The sequence below is a fragment of the Saccoglossus kowalevskii genome, chromosome 14, assembly GCF_978046115.1.
Source record: "Saccoglossus kowalevskii chromosome 14, keSacKowa6.1, whole genome shotgun sequence".
Taxonomy (NCBI): domain Eukaryota; kingdom Metazoa; phylum Hemichordata; class Enteropneusta; family Harrimaniidae; genus Saccoglossus; species Saccoglossus kowalevskii.
In genome coordinates, this window is record NC_140654.1 from 7,308,729 (window position 1) to 7,329,703 (window position 20,975).

The 20,975-nt window shown below is 36.5% G+C and overlaps 2 protein-coding genes across 2 annotated transcripts; one reads left to right on the forward strand and one right to left on the reverse strand.

Annotated features, from left to right (window-relative positions):
* The first annotated feature begins 775 nt into the window (after window positions 1-775).
* LOC102807079 (uncharacterized) lies at window positions 776-7,408 on the forward strand. Its single transcript, XM_006822443.3, has 10 exons — window positions 776-909; window positions 3,222-3,498; window positions 3,879-3,974; window positions 4,221-4,348; window positions 4,536-4,603; window positions 4,819-5,021; window positions 5,158-5,631; window positions 5,925-6,041; window positions 6,336-6,692; window positions 6,851-7,408. Exons 1-9 carry the CDS (start codon window positions 847-849, stop codon window positions 6,689-6,691), a joined length of 1,782 nt encoding a protein of 593 aa, XP_006822506.2. The 5' UTR covers window positions 776-846; the 3' UTR covers window position 6,692; window positions 6,851-7,408.
* A 1,631-nt stretch (window positions 7,409-9,039) lies between these two features.
* Window positions 9,040-19,591, reverse strand: LOC100378239 (uncharacterized). The gene is made up of 11 exons (XM_006822442.3): window positions 19,510-19,591; window positions 16,975-17,145; window positions 16,067-16,231; window positions 14,395-14,579; window positions 13,839-13,998; window positions 13,146-13,242; window positions 12,187-12,349; window positions 11,818-11,962; window positions 11,467-11,632; window positions 10,033-10,226; window positions 9,040-9,603 (listed from the first exon to the last, which is right to left on the reverse strand). Exons 1-11 carry the CDS (start codon window positions 19,535-19,537, stop codon window positions 9,554-9,556), a joined length of 1,524 nt encoding a protein of 507 aa, XP_006822505.1. The 5' UTR covers window positions 19,538-19,591; the 3' UTR covers window positions 9,040-9,553.
* Between the last annotated feature and the right edge of the window lie 1,384 nt (window positions 19,592-20,975).

Below are 20,975 nucleotides of genomic sequence, written 5' to 3' on the forward strand. Positions count from 1 at the left end.
TTTTTATCCGAATATATTTTTTTATTTCAGCGTTATTATTCATACCAAATCCTGACAATGTAGTATAAATCGGGATTTATTTAAAGAAAAAAAACACATTACAGAAAACCCCAATCGATGGAATCGTCTTCAAACGAATATGTAATGTTATATCGGCAGGATGCTAATTCCACTTTGTTTTAAATGTTTACCGAGACACGCATTCTAATAAAAGAAACGAGAGTTTCCTAACCGTTCCTCTGGTAACTGTGATTAAAGTGTATACGTAAATACAAAAGGCCTGCTTGTAAACAGAAAAACACTGTTACATAACAGTGACTGACAAGAGTTCACGCACAAAGGACTTTCACTTTTTATTCTCTGCCCTCGACTCTAACTTAGATTTCAAGAAAATCATTATAAACTTGGCAAACAATGAGTACTATGATAAACCACGTGGTTTACAGTTCCATAAACATAGTTGACCGCGTGTTATTCGAAAGCATGCCGATTAAACCGAATTGGTTTTGGTAAAACGACTCGGCCCTGTGTGTTAGCATGGAGGTACCTCCATGGTGTTAGTTAACAACAGAACGTAGTGTCTGAAAATGTGTTAACGTTCAATGAATGTCTCTAGTGTTGAAGAGACCTGGCTTTGCGATGATTGGGTCGATAATGGCGCCCTGAAGTTCGAGGTGTCAGAATGTACAGGGGCGTTAACATCATTTATCATGCAAATTAGGTGATATTCACACTTACGCTCGTCATTTACATAAGCTCAGACCAATCACGACTGCCAGGGTTCATACCGCAGTTCCTCTGGCATCCGTGTCTGCAAACACATGTGCGTCAAATTTCGCCACTGAGATGATGAACAGACAATCCAAGTATACATGTACTACTACAGATGCAATCGACGATTTACAACAGGTAAGTCAATGTTCATAAACACATATAACCACTCTTCACGGTAATTTAGAAGGGTTCACTGGACTGTGATAGCACAGTAATACCGCGTGTACTACGAAGATCTTCCTCAATTGTTTACGAACTCGTCAATGTGAAAACAGCATTAGCAACCACTAAATCGTACATGTGTGCACGCACAGAATGGTCTGACTTTACGGCGATGTCAGCTGATAACCAAATCTAAATAACTTCCACCCACTCTAACAACGCCGTAGGCTAGTACCATTACTAGTCTTATGTGTGTAATAACATTATCCGCATTTTCAGTGACTTATTTAAAGTATAATGTACAGTGTATTTCCTGAACCATAGATAATCAATACGGCCATATGAGTATGACTACTCTATATGTAAACTGACTCCCTCTTTTTAACATGCAGACGCAACTGAAAGGTCAGCCAAGTTATACTTACTTGGTAGAAAAAAATATCCAGGACCATTTCAACGAATCAAAAATCACCCGGAATAATATTGTTCACTTGTATGTGTATTCAATAATTTTAATGGGTGTACTATAAGAGCCCAAACGTAGGACCATTACAGCTTCCTTGTAGAACGTAAACACTGTAGGAGCCCGAACGACACCGGGCGGTCCCGGGAGTCATAATACTAGTACACTCAACAAAAATATCCAATAATTATAAAATTTATTATGACCTGGACAAAAGAAGGTATTATCTATTTGAATTTGTTTTGGCAGTATATAATAAGACATGATTTATATGGTCACCATATTTGCTCCTCAACATGACAGAAAAATCACAATTATAGATGATATACAGTTGTAGCTCCGTCACGTTTACGTATTTATTTCAGATAAATTTGTCCGTATACAAAACTACGAACATGCAGCATTGTCGCAGTACAAGTATTCCTTACGCTATAAAATACCTTACCTTCTGTGCAAATGGATGATTCTTTTGATTATAGTGTCGTTACACTAACTGGGCTCATGGAGCTAGAAAGGAACATCCTGTGATGTCATTAGCTCCGATTTCAAATAGTTTATTGTTCATTTGCCCAGATGCATCGGTTCCGTGCCTATCAAAATGCGATTCCTGATAACAACTCCATGTGTGAACTTTTCCATTGTTGACAAATACGTGGTAATTGTCAACGATTCTCACTGAGTGAACAATGCACAATGCTTGCTTCACGAAAGAGTGTCAGAACGGACGAAGTTAAAAGTAAACTACATGTATATGTATGCGTCAGATGGGAGCAAAATATGGATATTAACATTGCCGTTGGCGGCGCATTTGTTTATCAGCTGTCAATTTTTAGATGGAATTAATTTTCACTGAAAAGAATGTTTTGTATAAAGTTTATCTTTACTAGGCTGAATCATCCCTTCATTTAAATTCCAAGTACATTATTACAGTACTTAAATTGTGCATTACTAATATAATGTAACATCTACAGTAAATGTGGAACTTGATTTATATAACAAAATGTGTATTCAAGTTCGAGACCAATTTCCAAAAAGTGTCGAGGTGTATTAAAAGAAGGCTTCTTAAATACTTGTCTTCCGCCCTTTTTTTATAAGGACGGCTAAAAGTATTAGACAATTAGCACGCTGGCCAGAAACTTTTCACGCCGGATGCTAGTAAATAACTTCTAATACTAGTATACTGTCGGGTGATAACTAACGCCGATTCGGAATCATCTAGAACGCCACCAGCGGCAAAAAACAGTAAAAAATCTCTTGTGTTTCTGTTCATACAGGGAAGACTCCTAGTGCGAAGTGCTTGCGAATTTATTATTCAAGGCTTGGATTCGATATGCTGATAATATTCTGTAATTTTGAAAGACCAATTAAAAAAAAAATATACCATTAGTACAAGTACCGACGGTCGATGCCATCCCGTACTACTCGAATACGTACTTTGCAGTTTTTGTGTGATAATATTATTATAATACACCCCTTTCCTGTAGCAGTGATTTAATAAGAGATAATAGTTAAAAATGTCAGTGTACGTTTGCTCATTTCCTATCAACCACTGCGTTCAGTAACGCTACACGTTTAATTGACGCACGCGAAATACAAACGATCGCAAAGCGCGCGAGTTTGCTTCTCGTGATGTCGTATTGCTTACTAGTAATCTTTTATAATGTACTCAATTTATTTTCAAATTGATCAACGTTTTGAATTATGTCGAATAATTGGGATATTTGTTCACCCAGCTATTATATAGTAACCCCTGTCAGAACAACCATTAACCATGAACAGTGAATGCAGCGAAAGACAACGCTTATCACTGTTTTATTCACAGGGCCACGTCAATGGAGGATATGCTCACTACAAACAACACCAACGCAAGGCTCCCGTTCACGACACCGTCCACGACACCGTCCACGAGTTTAAGACAGTTGATGGTGGTATAGGGACCCGCCGTTTTTCGAGTAAAGCAAAACTTACATCATGGGAAGTACCGGATAAGAAAAAAATCCCCCAAAACAGAACACGCAGGAAAACAAGCTATTATATTGCATTGCTGGTGTATATCTCTGTGTTCGTGAGCATAACCGCCGGTGTATTATACTATACAGGTAATCAAATAGTAATTTGAGTGAATCATAACAATGTATCTAACGAATGGCGAGCATTTCATTGGGACTCGTGCACACTAAAGTCATCAATACAATCAATGTATTACATGTAGTATTAATATTTTTCTGATAAATGATTAACAGAAATGGCCTTGAAATCAATGTGAAGTAATTGTGAATATTAGTCTGCGATTTACACATTGTAATATTGTTTCATCGAACATAACTCAGATGTGTACGACAAAAAGTGTTTTCGGATCATGCTCAATTATAGTTATCAAACAACTATAGTTATTATAGTTATACTGCAATGTCAAAACAACATTATTGAAATGAAATGTTAATCATCAAAATGATAATGTCGTCATTACCGTTTCCAGTTTCCAGCATTATGAATTCCGAGACAGCAAAGGCGACCGAAGGTCACAAAGACCTTGTTACCACACCTACCAGGGATATCGTGACATTAAACCAAGGCAAGTTCAATATTGACGACAGTTTCGCATAGATTAATACTTCTCTCTCAACATACAAAACTACGTGTATGGACGGAAAAGGAAATCATGTTGTAATCGAATAAAAGCAGGACATGTTCCACATCCATATATATATATATATATATATATATATATATATATATATATATATATATATATATATATATATATATATCGATTAATAATATCTCATCCAAACTTTTCATTTCATAATTTGATCAACAGATATGATAGTATTTCACGGGGAACTTCGTTTGGAACTTATTGAAGGGCACGCCGTGACATTTTCAACCGAATTAAATGAAGCTGGCACCGATGAATTCAAGAGTCTGGCAAAACAAATTGAAGAGTCGGTAAGAAAGTGAAATAGTTTTCAGTGTCACTCTGTATTTATGACTGTCATTATCATATCCACCATTTTGTTCATCCTCGTACGTGGCCAGTCTTGTTAAAACCATTACCGGTAATACCGTATATTGCCACATTATTGCCACCCGTCCATCCGGGTTCTGACTGTTTTGAAACTTTTCTTTGTTTTAGCTTGATGACGTTTATGTACACAGTAATCTCTCTGCTCTTTATAACTCTTCAAAAGTCACAGGATTTAGGTAAGTTTCTGTTAATATATAGACCAACACAACTGTTGAACATACGACATGTTTCGGGTCAGCGCGTGCGTCAATTAAAAAAAAAGACTGGAATTTGAATAAGATGTCCAAATATAGGGCAGTCGTGTGTTTAATCGAAATTTCTGATCAAGTGTGTGTCATTTTTTAGTAATTGAACATTCAGTGACACTAAGAATGCATTATTTTCTTTTCAGGAATGGTAGTATAATTTCAGAATTTGATATTATTTTCAATCTGGGCCAACTAACGGACGATGTCGATGACTTCTCTGAAACTTCCAGCATTTCAACTGTTGATGTATTTAACATACTAACCCGGACAGTGGCCGAATCGGCCTTTATTAACGACTCGTCTATCTTTAGTGGTGTTGATCCGGATTCGATAACTATTGTGAAAGGTGGGTAAACAACGATTTAGAAAGTGCACTCAAGTACGAATTACTAGTATGTCATTATTTACGCAGGATTTTGTTCAATTCTGTTTTTATATTTTCGTTTATGTAATTTTTTAAACATTTGTTATCTCCTATCCAGCTATTTCAACCAATGATGTCCGATCTACACAGTCACTCACCAAAGTTCTGCGATCTACACAGACATTCGTTCCCCAGACAACACAAATTTCGTGGAGCCCCGATGAAGACTATGAATGCCACGATATCAACGTCAATGCATGTGATAGTCTTCCTTATAATAGAACTATATTACCAGTGAATGCCGTGGAAGCAATGAACACAAATGTTGGATTATTATTGAATATCGTCAGAGGTTGTCATCCGGATATAGACGTTTACCTTTGTGCCATGGCAATCCCAGAATGCCCGTCACCAGGAAGTTATCGTCCTCGTTCGTTATGTCCCGCGTTCTGTCATGAGATTCTTGAAGATTGTGAGGATGTAATGACTCAGATTGGTGTACCCATTAATTGCAGTGTGTCGTCGCAAGGTGATCACGTGACAGACGAGACAAATACGTGTATACAACCAAGCAATTCGACCAAAGCGCTAGGTACGTTTCCTACGTCATTCGTACGTATGCATATAGTTCGTCAGCAATTTTGTTTTTAGAACTACTCATTCTATTCAAATATATGCCGCGTAACATTGCAATAGAATTAGCCATATAATTCTTACGCATGCATATAATCTTGACTGCGTGTAAAGTTCTATGTTTATGAAACGTCAACAATTTTAGCGTTAGAACTACTGACTAAATTAATAGTTTTTATAGTATATTTCGCTTGATATTGCCAGTATAATTATTCATACAACTGACACTATGTTCATAATTATCTGTTTCAGATAGTCGTAGATGTAAGGACGACGAGTTTGTTTGTGGTAATGGCAGGTGTATTCTCATGGCTGATGTTTGTAATCACAAGAACGACTGCGGCGATTCGTCGGATGAAACAAATTGCTGTAAGTATCAACCAATCTTTACCAACATAATTTAATGACTAGAATAGCAATATGCTTTTGTGTAGGGATCTGATCAGATCAATGAAAACAGTCATATACATACATACGTCGCTGGAGAGCGTGTGAGTGAGACAAAAGAATATTCGCAAAACCGATTCTCACGAAACGTTACTTTAGGAAACATAATCTAGCAGTATTCTTAGTATTAATAGTGTGAACAACAATGTTCAAAACAATTTGAAACAGTAACAAAACATGATTATTATTAAATGACGTCACTGATTTTTGTTTCAGATTACCCGACATGCCATCGCATAGAACTGGACGTTTGCAATGTACTGCCTTATAATACAACGATATTACCTGCGAGTGTTGTTAAAGATCTTAATCAAATGTTTACATTTGTCTTCCAATTGGCGGGAAATTGTCACAAACATCTCAAATTTGTTATCTGTGCCATGACTTTACCAGAATGCCCGGATGCTGGATCTCTTGTATCACGTCCAGTCTGCCGACCATTATGCGAGGAGGTGCTGGAGGAGTGTGGGTATATTTTAGATCAATTACATATTCCGATAAATTGCAGCATGACGCAAGTGGTTCCGGATTATCATGGCTGCATAGAACCAGACGACACAATTCATGATTAAGGTGAGTTATTACGTCATCGACTTGCAAAAAAAAAAAAAAAAAAAAAAAAAAAACTAGAACAGAAATATTGTTTACCCCGGTACCCCGGGCCACATGTAATAACCTAATTATTATTAAACATTTATTTTCATTATCATTCACCTTTTTTCCTATTATAGATTCGATGTGTCAACCAATTACAGTGGAAACATGTAACATATTGCCATATAACCAAACTCTGTTCATTCCGAACAACGTGACTGCGAATGTGACTGAATATATCGAATCTGTCAGGGGTTGCCATGAACACGTGGATTTGTTTCGACAGATAGACAAATGTTCAGAAAAATCCACTTTGCTTTGATATTAGATCTAGATTTGCTACAATGTGCCCAGTACGCCACTATTAGTATTTTCCAGGTTAGAATAATCATTTCTACAATATGATACTACACGACTGAAATACCATTGCACTGACAATAATGAATAGTATTGGCCCCCCAAATACACATGGGATTATTATCTTCTCCCAGATTTGACTAATACACGGACAATTGCTTTACTATACATCGCCACATTCGAGAATGTCTTTTTTATATTTTTTTTATAATAGTTGGTTACTTTTTTTAATTTTTTTTATATTAAGGAGAAGTTATTATTTGTTATGTAATTAAGTTTAAGACATTGTAACGACTTTTTTTACGTGGGTGCTAATAAAAAAAAAAACTGTAACAAAATGACCATGTGATTGTATCTTGTCCGTGGATTCCAAACATGAGTTATTCCAACATGGCTTGTTGTAAAATGGCCGTAAAAAGTATAGTATAGTTTGTTTCATCAAAGACATTAGAAAATGATTCGCACTACTGCCTGTGTATTAGATTCAACATTGTGCAAGTCCTTGTCTCTGAGCTCATCATTGCCCAGTGTAATGTAGATCGGAAGTGTGGACTTTGCATAAACGTACATTTTAGTTACATATCATTTCAATTTAGCCTAAGACAACTGAAGTAACAGATTAGAAACATCTATTTTTTAATGTGTAAATCTCGCCCATCACATGTCCTGTGATACGCTTCATCGCCGTAACTACGACCGCTTTACGGCATGTCGTAGATGGGAACAGTCTGGTACAAACCTCGGAGACACAGTGTTGTTTAATAAAACAAAATGTATACGCCACTTGAACCCAAATACAATAAATCTGCATATGAAACTCAATATGTGAGCACTTGACCGGAAATTCAAGAATTAATTCTACAGCTTAAAATTACTTTGAACGTCACTACCTACAGAGTTTGAAAAACTCATTTCCAAACAAAAATAATTGTCGTTTACGTGTGATAATCGCAGTTCTTTTGAGCAATTACGAGTCTTATTTCCATTGATTCTGTTATGTGGTGCAATAACTGCGAGTTGCATAATTCCAATAACGTATTTTGCACCCCACTGTGTGTAGTGGATATGGTCATACGACACGTAGCATATGTAAAATCCCCATATTTCAGCACAAATTAGTAGGGTCTCCACAAACGTTATGCATTGTGCCCCAAACATGTTGCATTGTTGGCTTTGTCCCAGCAAAGGTATCAACATTGGTAGCGAATGTTCTAAACAGGATGAGGTAAAATAATCTAACGTCAAAAAGACGTTAAAACTATCATTTTCGTCTGGGAGAGCTATTTGCGAAGTTCCCCTTAAGTTTACAATATTTACTCTACAATAACCCTAACCCAATAATACATAGCTAATTCAATGATTTTATTATCTCTCAAAGATGTGTAATTGGATAATATTTTTTAAAGAAAATTCTACAACGGTATTATTCACAATACTAGTATGTGATTTGCATGCTTACCGAACATAGTTCAGACTGCATACAAATAACACGGATTGGCGATATGGAAAGACGTCATATATATATATATATATATATATATATATATATATATATATATATGCAACAGAGGCATATGTTAAGGTGGACTTATAGTTATAGCTGGATAATGGTGAAATAAATTTGCAATCACTGATAACTAATCCACGTTTTATACTATGACTCGCATATGCACCACATTTTACTTCCATTTGACATCAAATTTATCTCTAGGTGGTTCAATTGACCCTTAATTGACCTCTAAAATTAAATAGTATTATAATTACGAGCAAAACCAGACTATTTAGTTGAGTTGTATTTATTTTTTCTATTTCTAATATACTTGCATACATACATGACTATTTATCCGGGTGATGCAGGGTAGAGGACTCTGATAAAAGTCGCACACATAAATCTCAAGTACATTGATTTGAAAGTAAAAAAAAAAATACATTTTTGCATACAACTTGAATTAACTTTCGAAATAATTAATTTTAGTGAATCCTTTGCCAATTGTGGATTTCCGTTTATTCGTAGATGCATGTAATTCGCAGGAAAGACGTGGTAGTATTTATTTATAATTATACATAGGTTTTAGATATTTAACCTTGAATGGTTCTTGCAAGCTCGTTTTTATTTTGTATTGTAGGCTTCTTAAGTTTACGAAATGTTCGTAAAATATAGGTCACTTCACAAATCAATGAAGCTGAGCGAGATATGCCTTCGGATTTAAATGAAGTCACAATAACAACTTTGGCCACAGGTTAAAAGAGTTGCATTGGATGTCTAAATAGTCAGATAGTGACTCAGATCGTAATATAAAATGTCGATCTTGATTAAGGTGCTTCAAATGAACGTAGGCATCGTCTATAAGTTTACATATTTCATGCTTTATCCGAGTCCCCGGCTTATACTAGTAGTACATATTAGGGAAAATTGAAAATGTTAAATGGCTTCAAAATCATACGGGAAATGTTAGCGTCATACGGCACTAATGATATTATTTCTATAGTTGCAATTCATCCAGTTCGCCAGTAATTTCCAAATGCTTCAGGGCTGTAAAAAAAATAAAGTAAAAATTAAAACATAATAATTCCACGCTATAGTTTCCGTATCTGTTCTCTGCAGAAATGCCACATTTAATCATTATACGTACAGACACATAGCGAGAGACGATGGTGCATATTGTGTGTCTATACTATTTGTATGTTTTGTTCAGATAAAATACCCATTAAAACAACATTTTCATCAAATTTGTACTAGGTATAATATATAATTGTCAAGAACAAAGATTTTAACAGCCATGTTCATCTAATAATTATTCAAATGCAAATTTAAAATCGTAATGTCTTTATGTGAGCGACGGAGCCCGGAAACGTTTTAATATTCATTTTCGAGATATGAACTGGTATAAGGTCTTCATATATGATGGCTTGAATTAACTTTATGAATAATATAACTAACATGGCCGAGGATGTCACCTACCTGCTACTGCCGACTGGAATCCAGCGTTGTAGTCGCATGCTACTTCATTTAGCATGTAGTCTTGTCGGTCGTCATACCAATAGTCATCAGACTCGGGGCCACCGACAAGTGCGCCGTACAGCACGTGGTGATTGGGTCCGTCAAATAGGAAACTGTTGAAGTTCTTACACTCAATTCCGGGGTCTGGGCACGAGCTGAAATAAAAAGAAGAAGAAATAGTTTGTAGCCTATTCAATGTAACAATGCAAATTGATATAATCATTTACTACAATTGTGTTTTGTGGAATAGTGGCCAATCATAGCTCTTGCTAGACGCGGTTTCGGTTTTTGCCCGCGACAAGGCACGTGGAAAGTTTTTTTTTCAAGTAAGAGAAATATGTATGGAACATCTAATTACCATTTCAATAGTGCCTGTTCCTAGAAAAGGTAGGAAAATTGGGTATACAACCACGTGATTTTGGCAGTATTTTCGGTTAAATAAGTGAAATTTATTTGTGAAAAAAAAAACAGAATATGCAGTACTACAAATTAATTAATGCAGTATTTCAGAAACGAATTAGAAACAACATAAACCAGAATCACATAAACTAGCACTGTTGTAAATATTGAGATTCGCTGACATTTGCCAAACTACTTATTTGTTGTTAGGGCAATAGTATACGTCTGTTTTGTTCCTAGAGAGTTTGACAAAATCAATATATTTCTTGTGGACTATGGCTTCGGGAAACTAGTTGGGAGATTCACAATCTCTCAGGGTAAATATATGTATGTTATTGCCCACATGGACAGTGAAAATAGTCGTAAAATATTAATTAATTATCATGTGATATGTTGTTAACAAATTCGTTTAATAAGGTGAGTTGGCGAAACGGCAGTTCCTTTTCTAATGTCAACTTTCTTTATTATGTTAAACTATGGTTTGTGTTACTGAACCGCAATTATTTATTTACTACTACTATAATAACAATTCAGGCCAGGCTTTTCACGAAATGCAAGATATTTGCACATTCATCATTTCTGTTCAGTTATGTAATATTTTCAGCGGAACAGTCTTTAGATTAGCATAACAAAGACTAGTACATCCAATAGCATCACATGACATCCAAGGAAACTCCTTTTTTATCCCTCTACTATTGGGTCTACGGTGGCATGTACTTGAGATATCTGGCACTTACTCCATTCTTAATTTTCAATATATTGTTACGACGAAAAATAAGGCCTGGGCAAAATCGCATATTTTATGCATTGCATGGAACCCCGGCGCTCTGTGCACACCCATCTCGGCTAAAACCGGAAATGAATTAAGCTGTTATACAGAAGTTTAAAATATAATGTACGTTCCAAACAATAGACAATTTTTAGGGTTCAAGGCGCGTTGCAAGAAATACACGTACTTTGAATTCTCAAATCCGAGGGACTGAACTAACTACTCACCTTGATCTATGATGCGGTCTTGTTGGTGGATCTTTCCCGAAGCCTACAACAAAGCTATGCCCAGCGTCGCCCAAAGCGTAGTGCACCTGTTTTACACCAAATTCACGATAAGCCGGAGTTCTCACTCCAAGGTCTGCCATTCTCAATGCAAGGAAAGCCGTTGAAGCTGAAACCGAAAAGTAATTAAACTTCTGAGTAATAATATAACGTACACACCAAATGTAGACGATTGGGCTCGTGTGATAGGTCGGCAAAATACAGACTCGTTCAAGAACAATCATCTTTCATTATAACCCCAGCAATATACTAAGTAAACAGTGAACATTATCTGACCGTTTATAGTTAACCTACTTGCATATCGGAGTGATCCCCAGGTGTGCCGAAAGGCAAGGCCCAGAGGGGTGTAGGTTATCCCGCCTCCTGGTAACCATGTGTTTAGGTAGTTCTTAGCATTCTCTGAGTATTGTGTCTTGTTGGTTAACTGGTATAAAAGTACCTGAAAAAGGACAGTTCGGGTGTATTATAACTTAGATTCTATCAAACCTGATATTGCCCAGTGACTTCTTTGTCTCCGTTGTTCCAATAGCATGAACCCAAACATATTGGAAATGAATCTTCATTTTGGGTTGACCAGATTTGTATACGTTATATGATATGAACTGCAAATACCCAACGAATGCACACCGTCTTTTCATCGCTGCAGACATGAACGAAATTTACCTGCGCTCCTGGCCTTTTATCGCCCCATGAAAACGCATATGCTTTCGCCCTGCCGTTGTACTCTACATAATACGCCTCTGATTCTGTGAGGTATTCCTCTTCCTCAGTTGCGCGATACAGCCATGCCGCCGCCCACATCAGTTCATCGCCAAACGACGTGGATCTGAAACGAAGTAGTGGGGACATTTAAATATTTGTCACGTGATATTTGCGTGGTATCATTGGGTGATTAAGGATAATGATATGATAAATAAAATTTGACCACTAGCATTACAATCGTGTCTCTGACGTAAAGATGACTGGTGTACGCGTAAGCAATGTAACTTTAAACGACAGGTGTGTAAGTCGTTTATGATGCAGTACATCTCTTAAATAAAAACATTGTTTTATTTACGGGCGTCGACAATCAAACATTGTGACGGTATTCTAGTCTGTCAGCTAGTCTTAGTCTAGTCTGTCAAGACACCGAAGAGCCTTGTTGCTAGACGCTATGACTTCTACGAAAAAAAAAAGTGTATTGTCGAACGCCATACGGTGTACGACTTGTAGCGCAAGTATACAAGAAGTGTATATATTTACGCCAAAGTATTGATAATGTGTCACTTACTGACTGTATGTAATAGTACACAATACGAAAGTCGATATAAAGAGTACTAGTAATACAAATTTGACAATTATACAACTACATGTATATTGTTGGCGCATGCCCAGTAGGGAATCACGCCCGAGTTACGCACCACGTGTTTTATCAGTCAGCACTTATGGAATCAGTTTGCAACAATACATCAGAGAGTATTTTACCAATTTCTATTTAACCATTCAATTTTCACATTGTATATTTCAAGTTGTGTGTTGTTTGCGGGCTCATTTGATTGAACGCTGGAGATACAAGCCCAACTCTACCTTCCTGGTGACGCTTTCGTATCAAAGATGAGTTATTTGGTCCAGTGTATACTTACACATAGTAATGTTTTGATGGATATGTTCCTAGCCATTTTTTCGCTAATTTGTATAATGCTTTTGCTTCGTCCAGACAGAGTGCTGAGTACGTAGGATCTGGAGTGTAGGAAGGGGAAGTAGATTACAATTTGTATCTATTGCAACTCCATATTGCGATATGCTTAGTGAATATTTAGACTTTTGTAGGTAATGGAGATTCGCACAAAAAACGCCGAATGTGTTCGAATTTATTTATGTCTTAAAGTTACCCAACAGTATCGTTTGATCGAAAAAGTTTAAGATTTGTTCATTCAGTATTTTTAAGAGTTTCTTAACTTGAGAATCCTAGATGGTGGTCTTGATATTGTAAATATCGGTAGATTTGTTTTTCTTTATTACAATATCACAAAAGTACACCAGCTGACTATGATTGCAATGTAAATTAGGAGTAATAAGATATAGTATATTTTGTTTGTATGAAATAAAATATATCTTCAGATTTTGAAATTTCTTTATAGCAGATTACAAGAACTATAGTGCTACGCCGATTCACTTAAAACCATTATCCCCGAAAACATGCATAATTATACAAATAAAGAAATCGCATGAACACACATTAAGCATAAAAACTGCATGAGAGCTATTAATTGTGATCATTATTATAATATATGCAAAACGAAAAAAACATTCAAAAAAACTATTAGCATTCTCACCAACATCTTTGAAAATAATTGCACACGTGGCCAATGCCGCAGCGGTTTCACCTAAGACGTCACTTCCTGTTGAGTCTGAATCGAGATATTCTGCTGGTCGATCCATCTCCATATCTTCTGGCCTGTTCCACACTTGGTGGTCTGCCCCAGCATCTCCCACCTAAATTTCAAACAAAGGCGTATTTATATATTAAATAATCATGCCGTCTGATGGTTGCTACCCACATTTACATATCTGTAGTTTTGTTCTTTTGAAAAAATAACGAGATTACTAACTCAGTCATAAATACCGACAGAACTATCATATAAGTGAAATCGACAATGCGTTACTTTGCAGGCATGTAATGTTATTGTTTTGTTTCTAAAGTAATGGGTTAAGACGATTCTCTCTGAAATTACTTGCAACCATTAGCCAACATTTATGTTTTACTTGCTGCGATAAACAACAGGCTGTGGCAATGTTTTGTGCGTATTCCGAGCGGATTTGTTCAGCTACAGGAAAGCAGTCACGTTTTTGTTTCTTGAATTGACATCTTTACTATCAACTGCTGATTACCTGGTAGTAAAACTTAAAAGTGGCAGCATGACATCTGATGAAATAATCGTAAGCCCATTTAAGTGAGTCGCGGACGTAGTGCATGAGTCCTGCTACTTCGTAAGCATCCTTGTAGTCGATTACGCCCCATCCTAGGACGGTGGCGCTATACGCCATTGGCAGGCCGAACTTTACGTGATCGCCAGCTGTTGAAATAAAACCTATTTGTTACACATTCTTGGTGAAAATTTGTAATGATAATCATTGTTACACGTCTTGGTATGAATCAAACAAATATAATTTAGATGAACCGTATGGTTACTTAAAACAAATGAAGAACAAACTTGTTCAGATATTTAAAAATTCAAAAGTTGGCTTTCTCTAGCTTTTGGAATTTCACAGCCACCACGCAGCCTGTTCGAAGTTTATTATACGGGTTGTATATGTCGCATGGAACCTGACTGTGACGCTTCAATAACTTGAGGGCGCTGTCATGAGGGCAACAACGTTTTAATTTGGCTCATCATAAGAAGACGGATTTTAATACAATTTCTGGTACCAACAAGGGTGGGGGGGGGGGCTAATCATGTAGGATATCGTTGGAAAGCTCTGGGTGTATAATTTTGAAAAATGGATATAGAAAATAAGTACATTAACCAATATTTGGAGGGGTCAAAGTTCACTTGACAATATAAATTAAGATGTTGTTGGTTAAAGCCACTTGTGTTTTAAATTTATGGGCATAATTATACTACTAGAAACCGTAAACATTTTATAATAGAAAAATATCCGTATTCTGTTGCTGTCATGGCCAATGCATATGTATTAAAGGGCGGTGGTCGTCGCGCTGCGCATGTGCGACACTTGTGTTGATAAACATTGATTTCCCCACAATCCAATGTGCTCTTCTAATGGAAATCACAAGTATGAGGTTTGACCTGGGCGCGACTTGCACTAAATACCGCCGATGACTTTTTCGATACCTTCCAATTACCTAAAAAATATCTAATTAATGCTTGCTAACAGTCAACTTGAAAGTTAAAACAAGTCTGCGCCACAACCTTTGAACGCAAAGGAAAATGTAGTATTATTACTCATAATAACCCGAAAGCCGTTTACCTATATTTTTTTAAAAACAATTCTTTAAAATAAAGTCTTCGTTTTTTTTTTTTAAATTGGGTGGATCACTTTCAGGTTGTTCACAATAAAGTCTCGAAGAAGGTGAACGCGCTTTGTCGTTTTACGATACAAAACATTTCATTCAGATTGCTTTAGCGAAACTGCATCTTAATTTGGTGTTACATATGCGTAACGTGCTATACTTATTATTATACATCTTTTCCTCCCAGGAAGACATCATGGGAATGGCGAAATACAAAACGTTTAGAACAGAATCAGCAAACTTCTTTGTGTGGGTCGGTCAACTCATCACTGACCCCTGGGGGCAGCCATGTTTTTTTATTATTAGAGGACGCTTACACACGTAATCGTTCCATATTTGGAATTCGCGTTTCATAATATGGTAGGATAAAAATACCCAGTGAGATACCGCAAAATTACGGCACGATGTAACTTATTGCGTTACGGTGACAGATGTATAATAAAATCAAGTACTACTTCCTTAATAGCGTTGATAGAATACTCGCATGGAAACTAATGCTAACTGGTATGTACCGGCGCTAATAGAACCTACCGTCATACCATCCCCCAGTTAGGTTGTGGTACTTTGATATACCACGGTCACCAACGAACGAGTCGCCTCTCCACGGTATCCGCTTAGTTTCTGGCAGTGCACCAGACCGCTGGGCTTCATAGAAAAGTATTGACAGATCGAGAACCTCACTGTATTCGTAATGGCCTTCGGGATAAAACAAAACAAACTCGTAAATGAAAACGGTTTTTGTGTTTCACCGGCATAAATCAGTAAGCGATGTACTTATGTGCGTGTACAGCCTTAATGTCAATAGTACTAACAAAGCGAGAAGTATCTGTGAATTCCTACTCCAAGCAAACGTTTGATATTTTTCTAGAAAGAACAGCAATGAATATCATGTGAAGTAATAGTATTTAAAATCTCATGTACGACAATCTCCTCTTACGGCAATAATATGTTTTGCTTTTGTTTTTAATCTCAACACTATAATAGGCCATTGTCGTCACTCGATGGCTATCTTCTGCATGAATGTAAAATGCGAAACTTTTTTTACAAACATGCCTCTATACACAACTTGTAATTCTGTATGATTTATAATCTATTTGTACGATAATGAATATGATTAAATTGATGCTCTATACGAAACGCATATTCATGATTGCATTTCCAGACCTTTCATTCATTTTTTAAATGACAGAATTATGAATTGAGAAAGAACACAAATATATCGGGAATTATTATTTCAAAATATGTTTGCACGTCGCTATATAACATTGCAAAGACGTTTGAATGTTTGCACTCTGCTCGTCTATGAATTTGTATTCACATCAACCTCGATTCAGAGCTTGATTACTTGTAATGGTCGTGCTTTAGCGTGATTACAATCTCTATGATTGGACAAAACGCAAATATGCAAGTTGAACACACATTCGTCTCTTTGTACTTACTTAATCCATTGGCTCGTTTATGGTTCTGTGATTTGGAGTCTTCGCGTTTAGTTTCTTCGAGAATGATTTCCCTCATCATCTCATCAATATCGTCCACAAACGAACCAGCAATGACCGAGCCGGAGGCGAGAATGCCAACGAACAGAATACATAAATATCTTAAAAACATGCCTACAAACAGAACGCAAACATCTTGGTCAGCTGTAATTTCAACAAAAATATAAGGATTGTTGAATACTTGTTGAAAAATAACGTTAGTGTATATAGTGCTCACACATTGATAATGTTGATCTTGAATGTGCAGAATTATATGTCATTTGCCATGACATTGAATCGTTGAGTACAGTTTTAATCATACATGTTTTTGGAAACTAATTATCAAATGTCAGTGGCTATTATAGCGATAACATATTTTGAAACGTTTTTCAGACAATATTATATTCATCCTCATCTTTAATTTGAAAATAGTAATACATTTCTGAATAAGTAAGTAATGAAAGTTTTCATAAGTATAACGTCGTCCACCATGATATTGCTTTTGCTTCTCGGGCATCATTTTCTCAATTGCACACAACAGTGACTATGATGTCATACTTTACCCATTATCTTTTGCTGGAGAATCAGGATGTGGACTACATAATGATGAAAAGTGATATAAAAATTTCCTAAATTTGTGGAGGCCTTTCATCTGAATGCTTGTCAAGGCTTCCCTTTCAAAGTATTATAGAACGTGTACATATGTTCTTTTTCAAACGTCGGAATAGCCGCCATGTTATCCGTTCACGTCTATTAGAAAAGTTGTTCGTTCCTGACTGTTTTACTATTTTGTTTTGCCGACAACAAGCTGACGAATAGTCAGTCTTATCTATGAGTGCAGAAGATTACTTCCAATTCACAGGAACAGCGCCATCGTCGGCAGCAATAAAACAACTTATTTAGAATGGGAGACTGAAATTCGGCTTTAAATATGGGTTTTAAATATTCAATGGCTTTATTGGAAAAGTGTAGGCCAGTATCCCAAACTGCGTACATCCAATACTGGAATGTTGAGTGTAATTCATATCACCTGAAGTAATCTGGCACAACCGATAACGACAACATTATAGTTGTGTTGTATTGCCTGCCAGTAAAGAGCGCCACAAACGGTGGAATGAAAAAACGTTCGTTTTATGATTCAGGTAATGACCAAACCAACATTTAATGCATGTATTCAAAGACATTATTTAATGAATGTTTAACGTCTGATATATATTACTGATGTAGTAATGACTAATTTTAATGCACGTCACTGTATCATTTTTCAATTATCCTAAGAGGAGAGCATTGATTTGTCGCAATATTAATTGATAAAATGTCTCGTTAAAATGTTAAAAACACGTTTACGGTCATTACATTTGTATCATGAAATGTATATTTACAACTAACATAATCAGAAGTGGCAGCAGAAAAGTTTGCATGGGAGGGGGGGGGGGTCTGCTCACTATCCCTCGCGCCGAAGGCGAGACCTTACTAGGGCGTCCGGAGGCATGCTGCTCCGGAAAAAAATGTAATCTAAACCCTCTGAAACTCTATTTCCTGCATTTCGAGGGGCAATACATGCATTCCTCCTCAACTGTGTCGCATCGACACACATACGCAAAGGGTTTCAGCTTTAAATTGTCCCCTCCCCGGTGCCGCCACCACTGGTAACACCAGTGTGCGCGAATTCAAGGCATAGAATGTGTTGTTCGATGAAGTGTCACATGCACCGTGACTGCTACCTGGCATTCTGATTACTAACGTCTTTATGACATCGCAGTTAATCAGTCCACCAACGCTTCGTTGAATTCCTATTCACTTCGAAAATGAAGATAGCATACATGGTGAATGAAGAATCAGCTAATTCATACGCAGAGCAAGCACAGTTACACCGTGTTTTTGTGCGTGTTTCTGTGTCAGCTTCGTCGTTCAGTGTGGATCCAATAACATGCGTTCAAGAATAACCAAATCACCGTATCGTTGCGACTGTAGAATCATCATGACAACGTTCCGAACGTGGGATGGGCCAGGTGATAGTGTGATTAAGTTAAGTTAAGTTTATGTCCAGTGTACCCATATTGCTCGCATTCCTTTCTAAGCTAGAAAGCCACATAAACAATTGTTTCGACTATTTTTTAAAAATCCTTTTATTCACTGCGTAAAATTGCGTAAACATAGAATGAACGCGAAAGTCCTGTGTGAGGACTCCTCGTTCACGCAATTTATATTTATTTTTCAAGAATTTTTCATCGGAATCGCAACAGACTGCAAGCAAGTCTAAGTCGAGCCAGTACAACCCCTGTACAATCCGACTTGGCCCAATCAATCCACGGGAAACAAGGACGAAGCACTGGGCGAGTAGCGCCACTTTAATTTAGTAGCCATTCAACTTTCTGGTGTAAAATACGTATTTTCATAAATAGTTTAGTTCAGATTATGTCAGTTCAATTTAGAATAATTTACGCAAACAAGTTTTGGTAATATAAGAAAATAAAGGACTGAGGAATAACTACATACCGTTGTTGGAGCCTTTACCTGGTACCATTGCTCGTACTTTGTGCTTCCAAGACCGAGATTCTGTCAGTAATATTGGTGAAAAGGCGTGGAAATATATACTATTACGGTGTACTTTTCAAGTGTTATGCAAATCAGTGTTAAATTGGTACTTATGTTGTATCTAATTTACATAACAATGTGAATACGTACATTGCAATCTCACCACTCAATGTTTACGTCACTTTCGCTGTACATTCAGTTGGTGACGAGGCAAAAAAAAAAAACGTGCTGGCATTTGCATGTATATTGGATTTTTTTTACTGCGAAAACAAATATTATCTCGCCAGTAATAAACTTGAAATTGTGGGAAAATCAATTTGTGCAAGATACACACTTTACTGTGTCAATTTGCGAAATAAAACGTCGTAAAATTCCTTTCAAACTGATATTGACAATGATACTAATATGTTTCACGTTTCGGTTGTTCTATACACTCAGTGATTAATGTATTCGGGTTTACTAGGATGCCGACATGGACATGTTTCAAAAATGTGGTTAATATTATGACATGTTTACAAAAATACACACAGACTGAATCCGTTTATCGCATGTTATTCAAACTGTACATGTTTTCTTGCAATACTTCAAGTTAATATTTAAAAATAATATTGATACTGTTTTATAGCCGGCTGTGCATAGTTCTAGCCAGTGCACTCGCCGTCGTTTAGCGTCTGAGACACGACGTGAAACAATTAATAAATAAATTGGACGGTGGCGTTGTGTTTGCATGGGGGAACGGAGAAATTGTGCGCGGATAAATACTCGTACTAGTGTGAGCTTATTACTATTTTATTACTATTATCTTAGTTATATGGTCAATAATTACAGCAAATCGTTTCGGATTTTTGTGAGAATCACGAAATATTTAACGTTTTATCAGGCTAGTTCCCTAACAGGATATCAACGATTGTCACGTGTTTTTAGTGTGTTACTGGCCTATAATTAAAAAAAAAAAAACTTTTGAACGAATAACAACTTATGAGATAACAATCAATCTGCAATTCCGCATTGTAACTATAGCAACATACTGTCTAGTTGCAGTTTATAGGTAATATTACGTATGAACCATATCACTCACAAAATATTAAAAGAATTGAGACATTGAAGCCGTCTGGGGGTAATATCCGATCAATGTTTGGATATGAACACATTTATAATGAACCTATACAAGTATTGTAATGTGAATCAAAAAGTGTATAAAAGGTTATTATTTAGTTTATTTTTATAATGACTTGATTGATCCGAGTATATACTGTCATGCAAATTAGGTTTCTATGGTAGCTGCGTTGCTATGTTTATTACCACGGAGTGAGGTTTGCACTTCCTTACAGTGGTGATACTTTTCTAATTTTATTTTTGGTCAGCGATTATACTCAGTATATATAATGTTTCGTATCATTTGGGTGCACTGCGTCTATAAGTAGAAA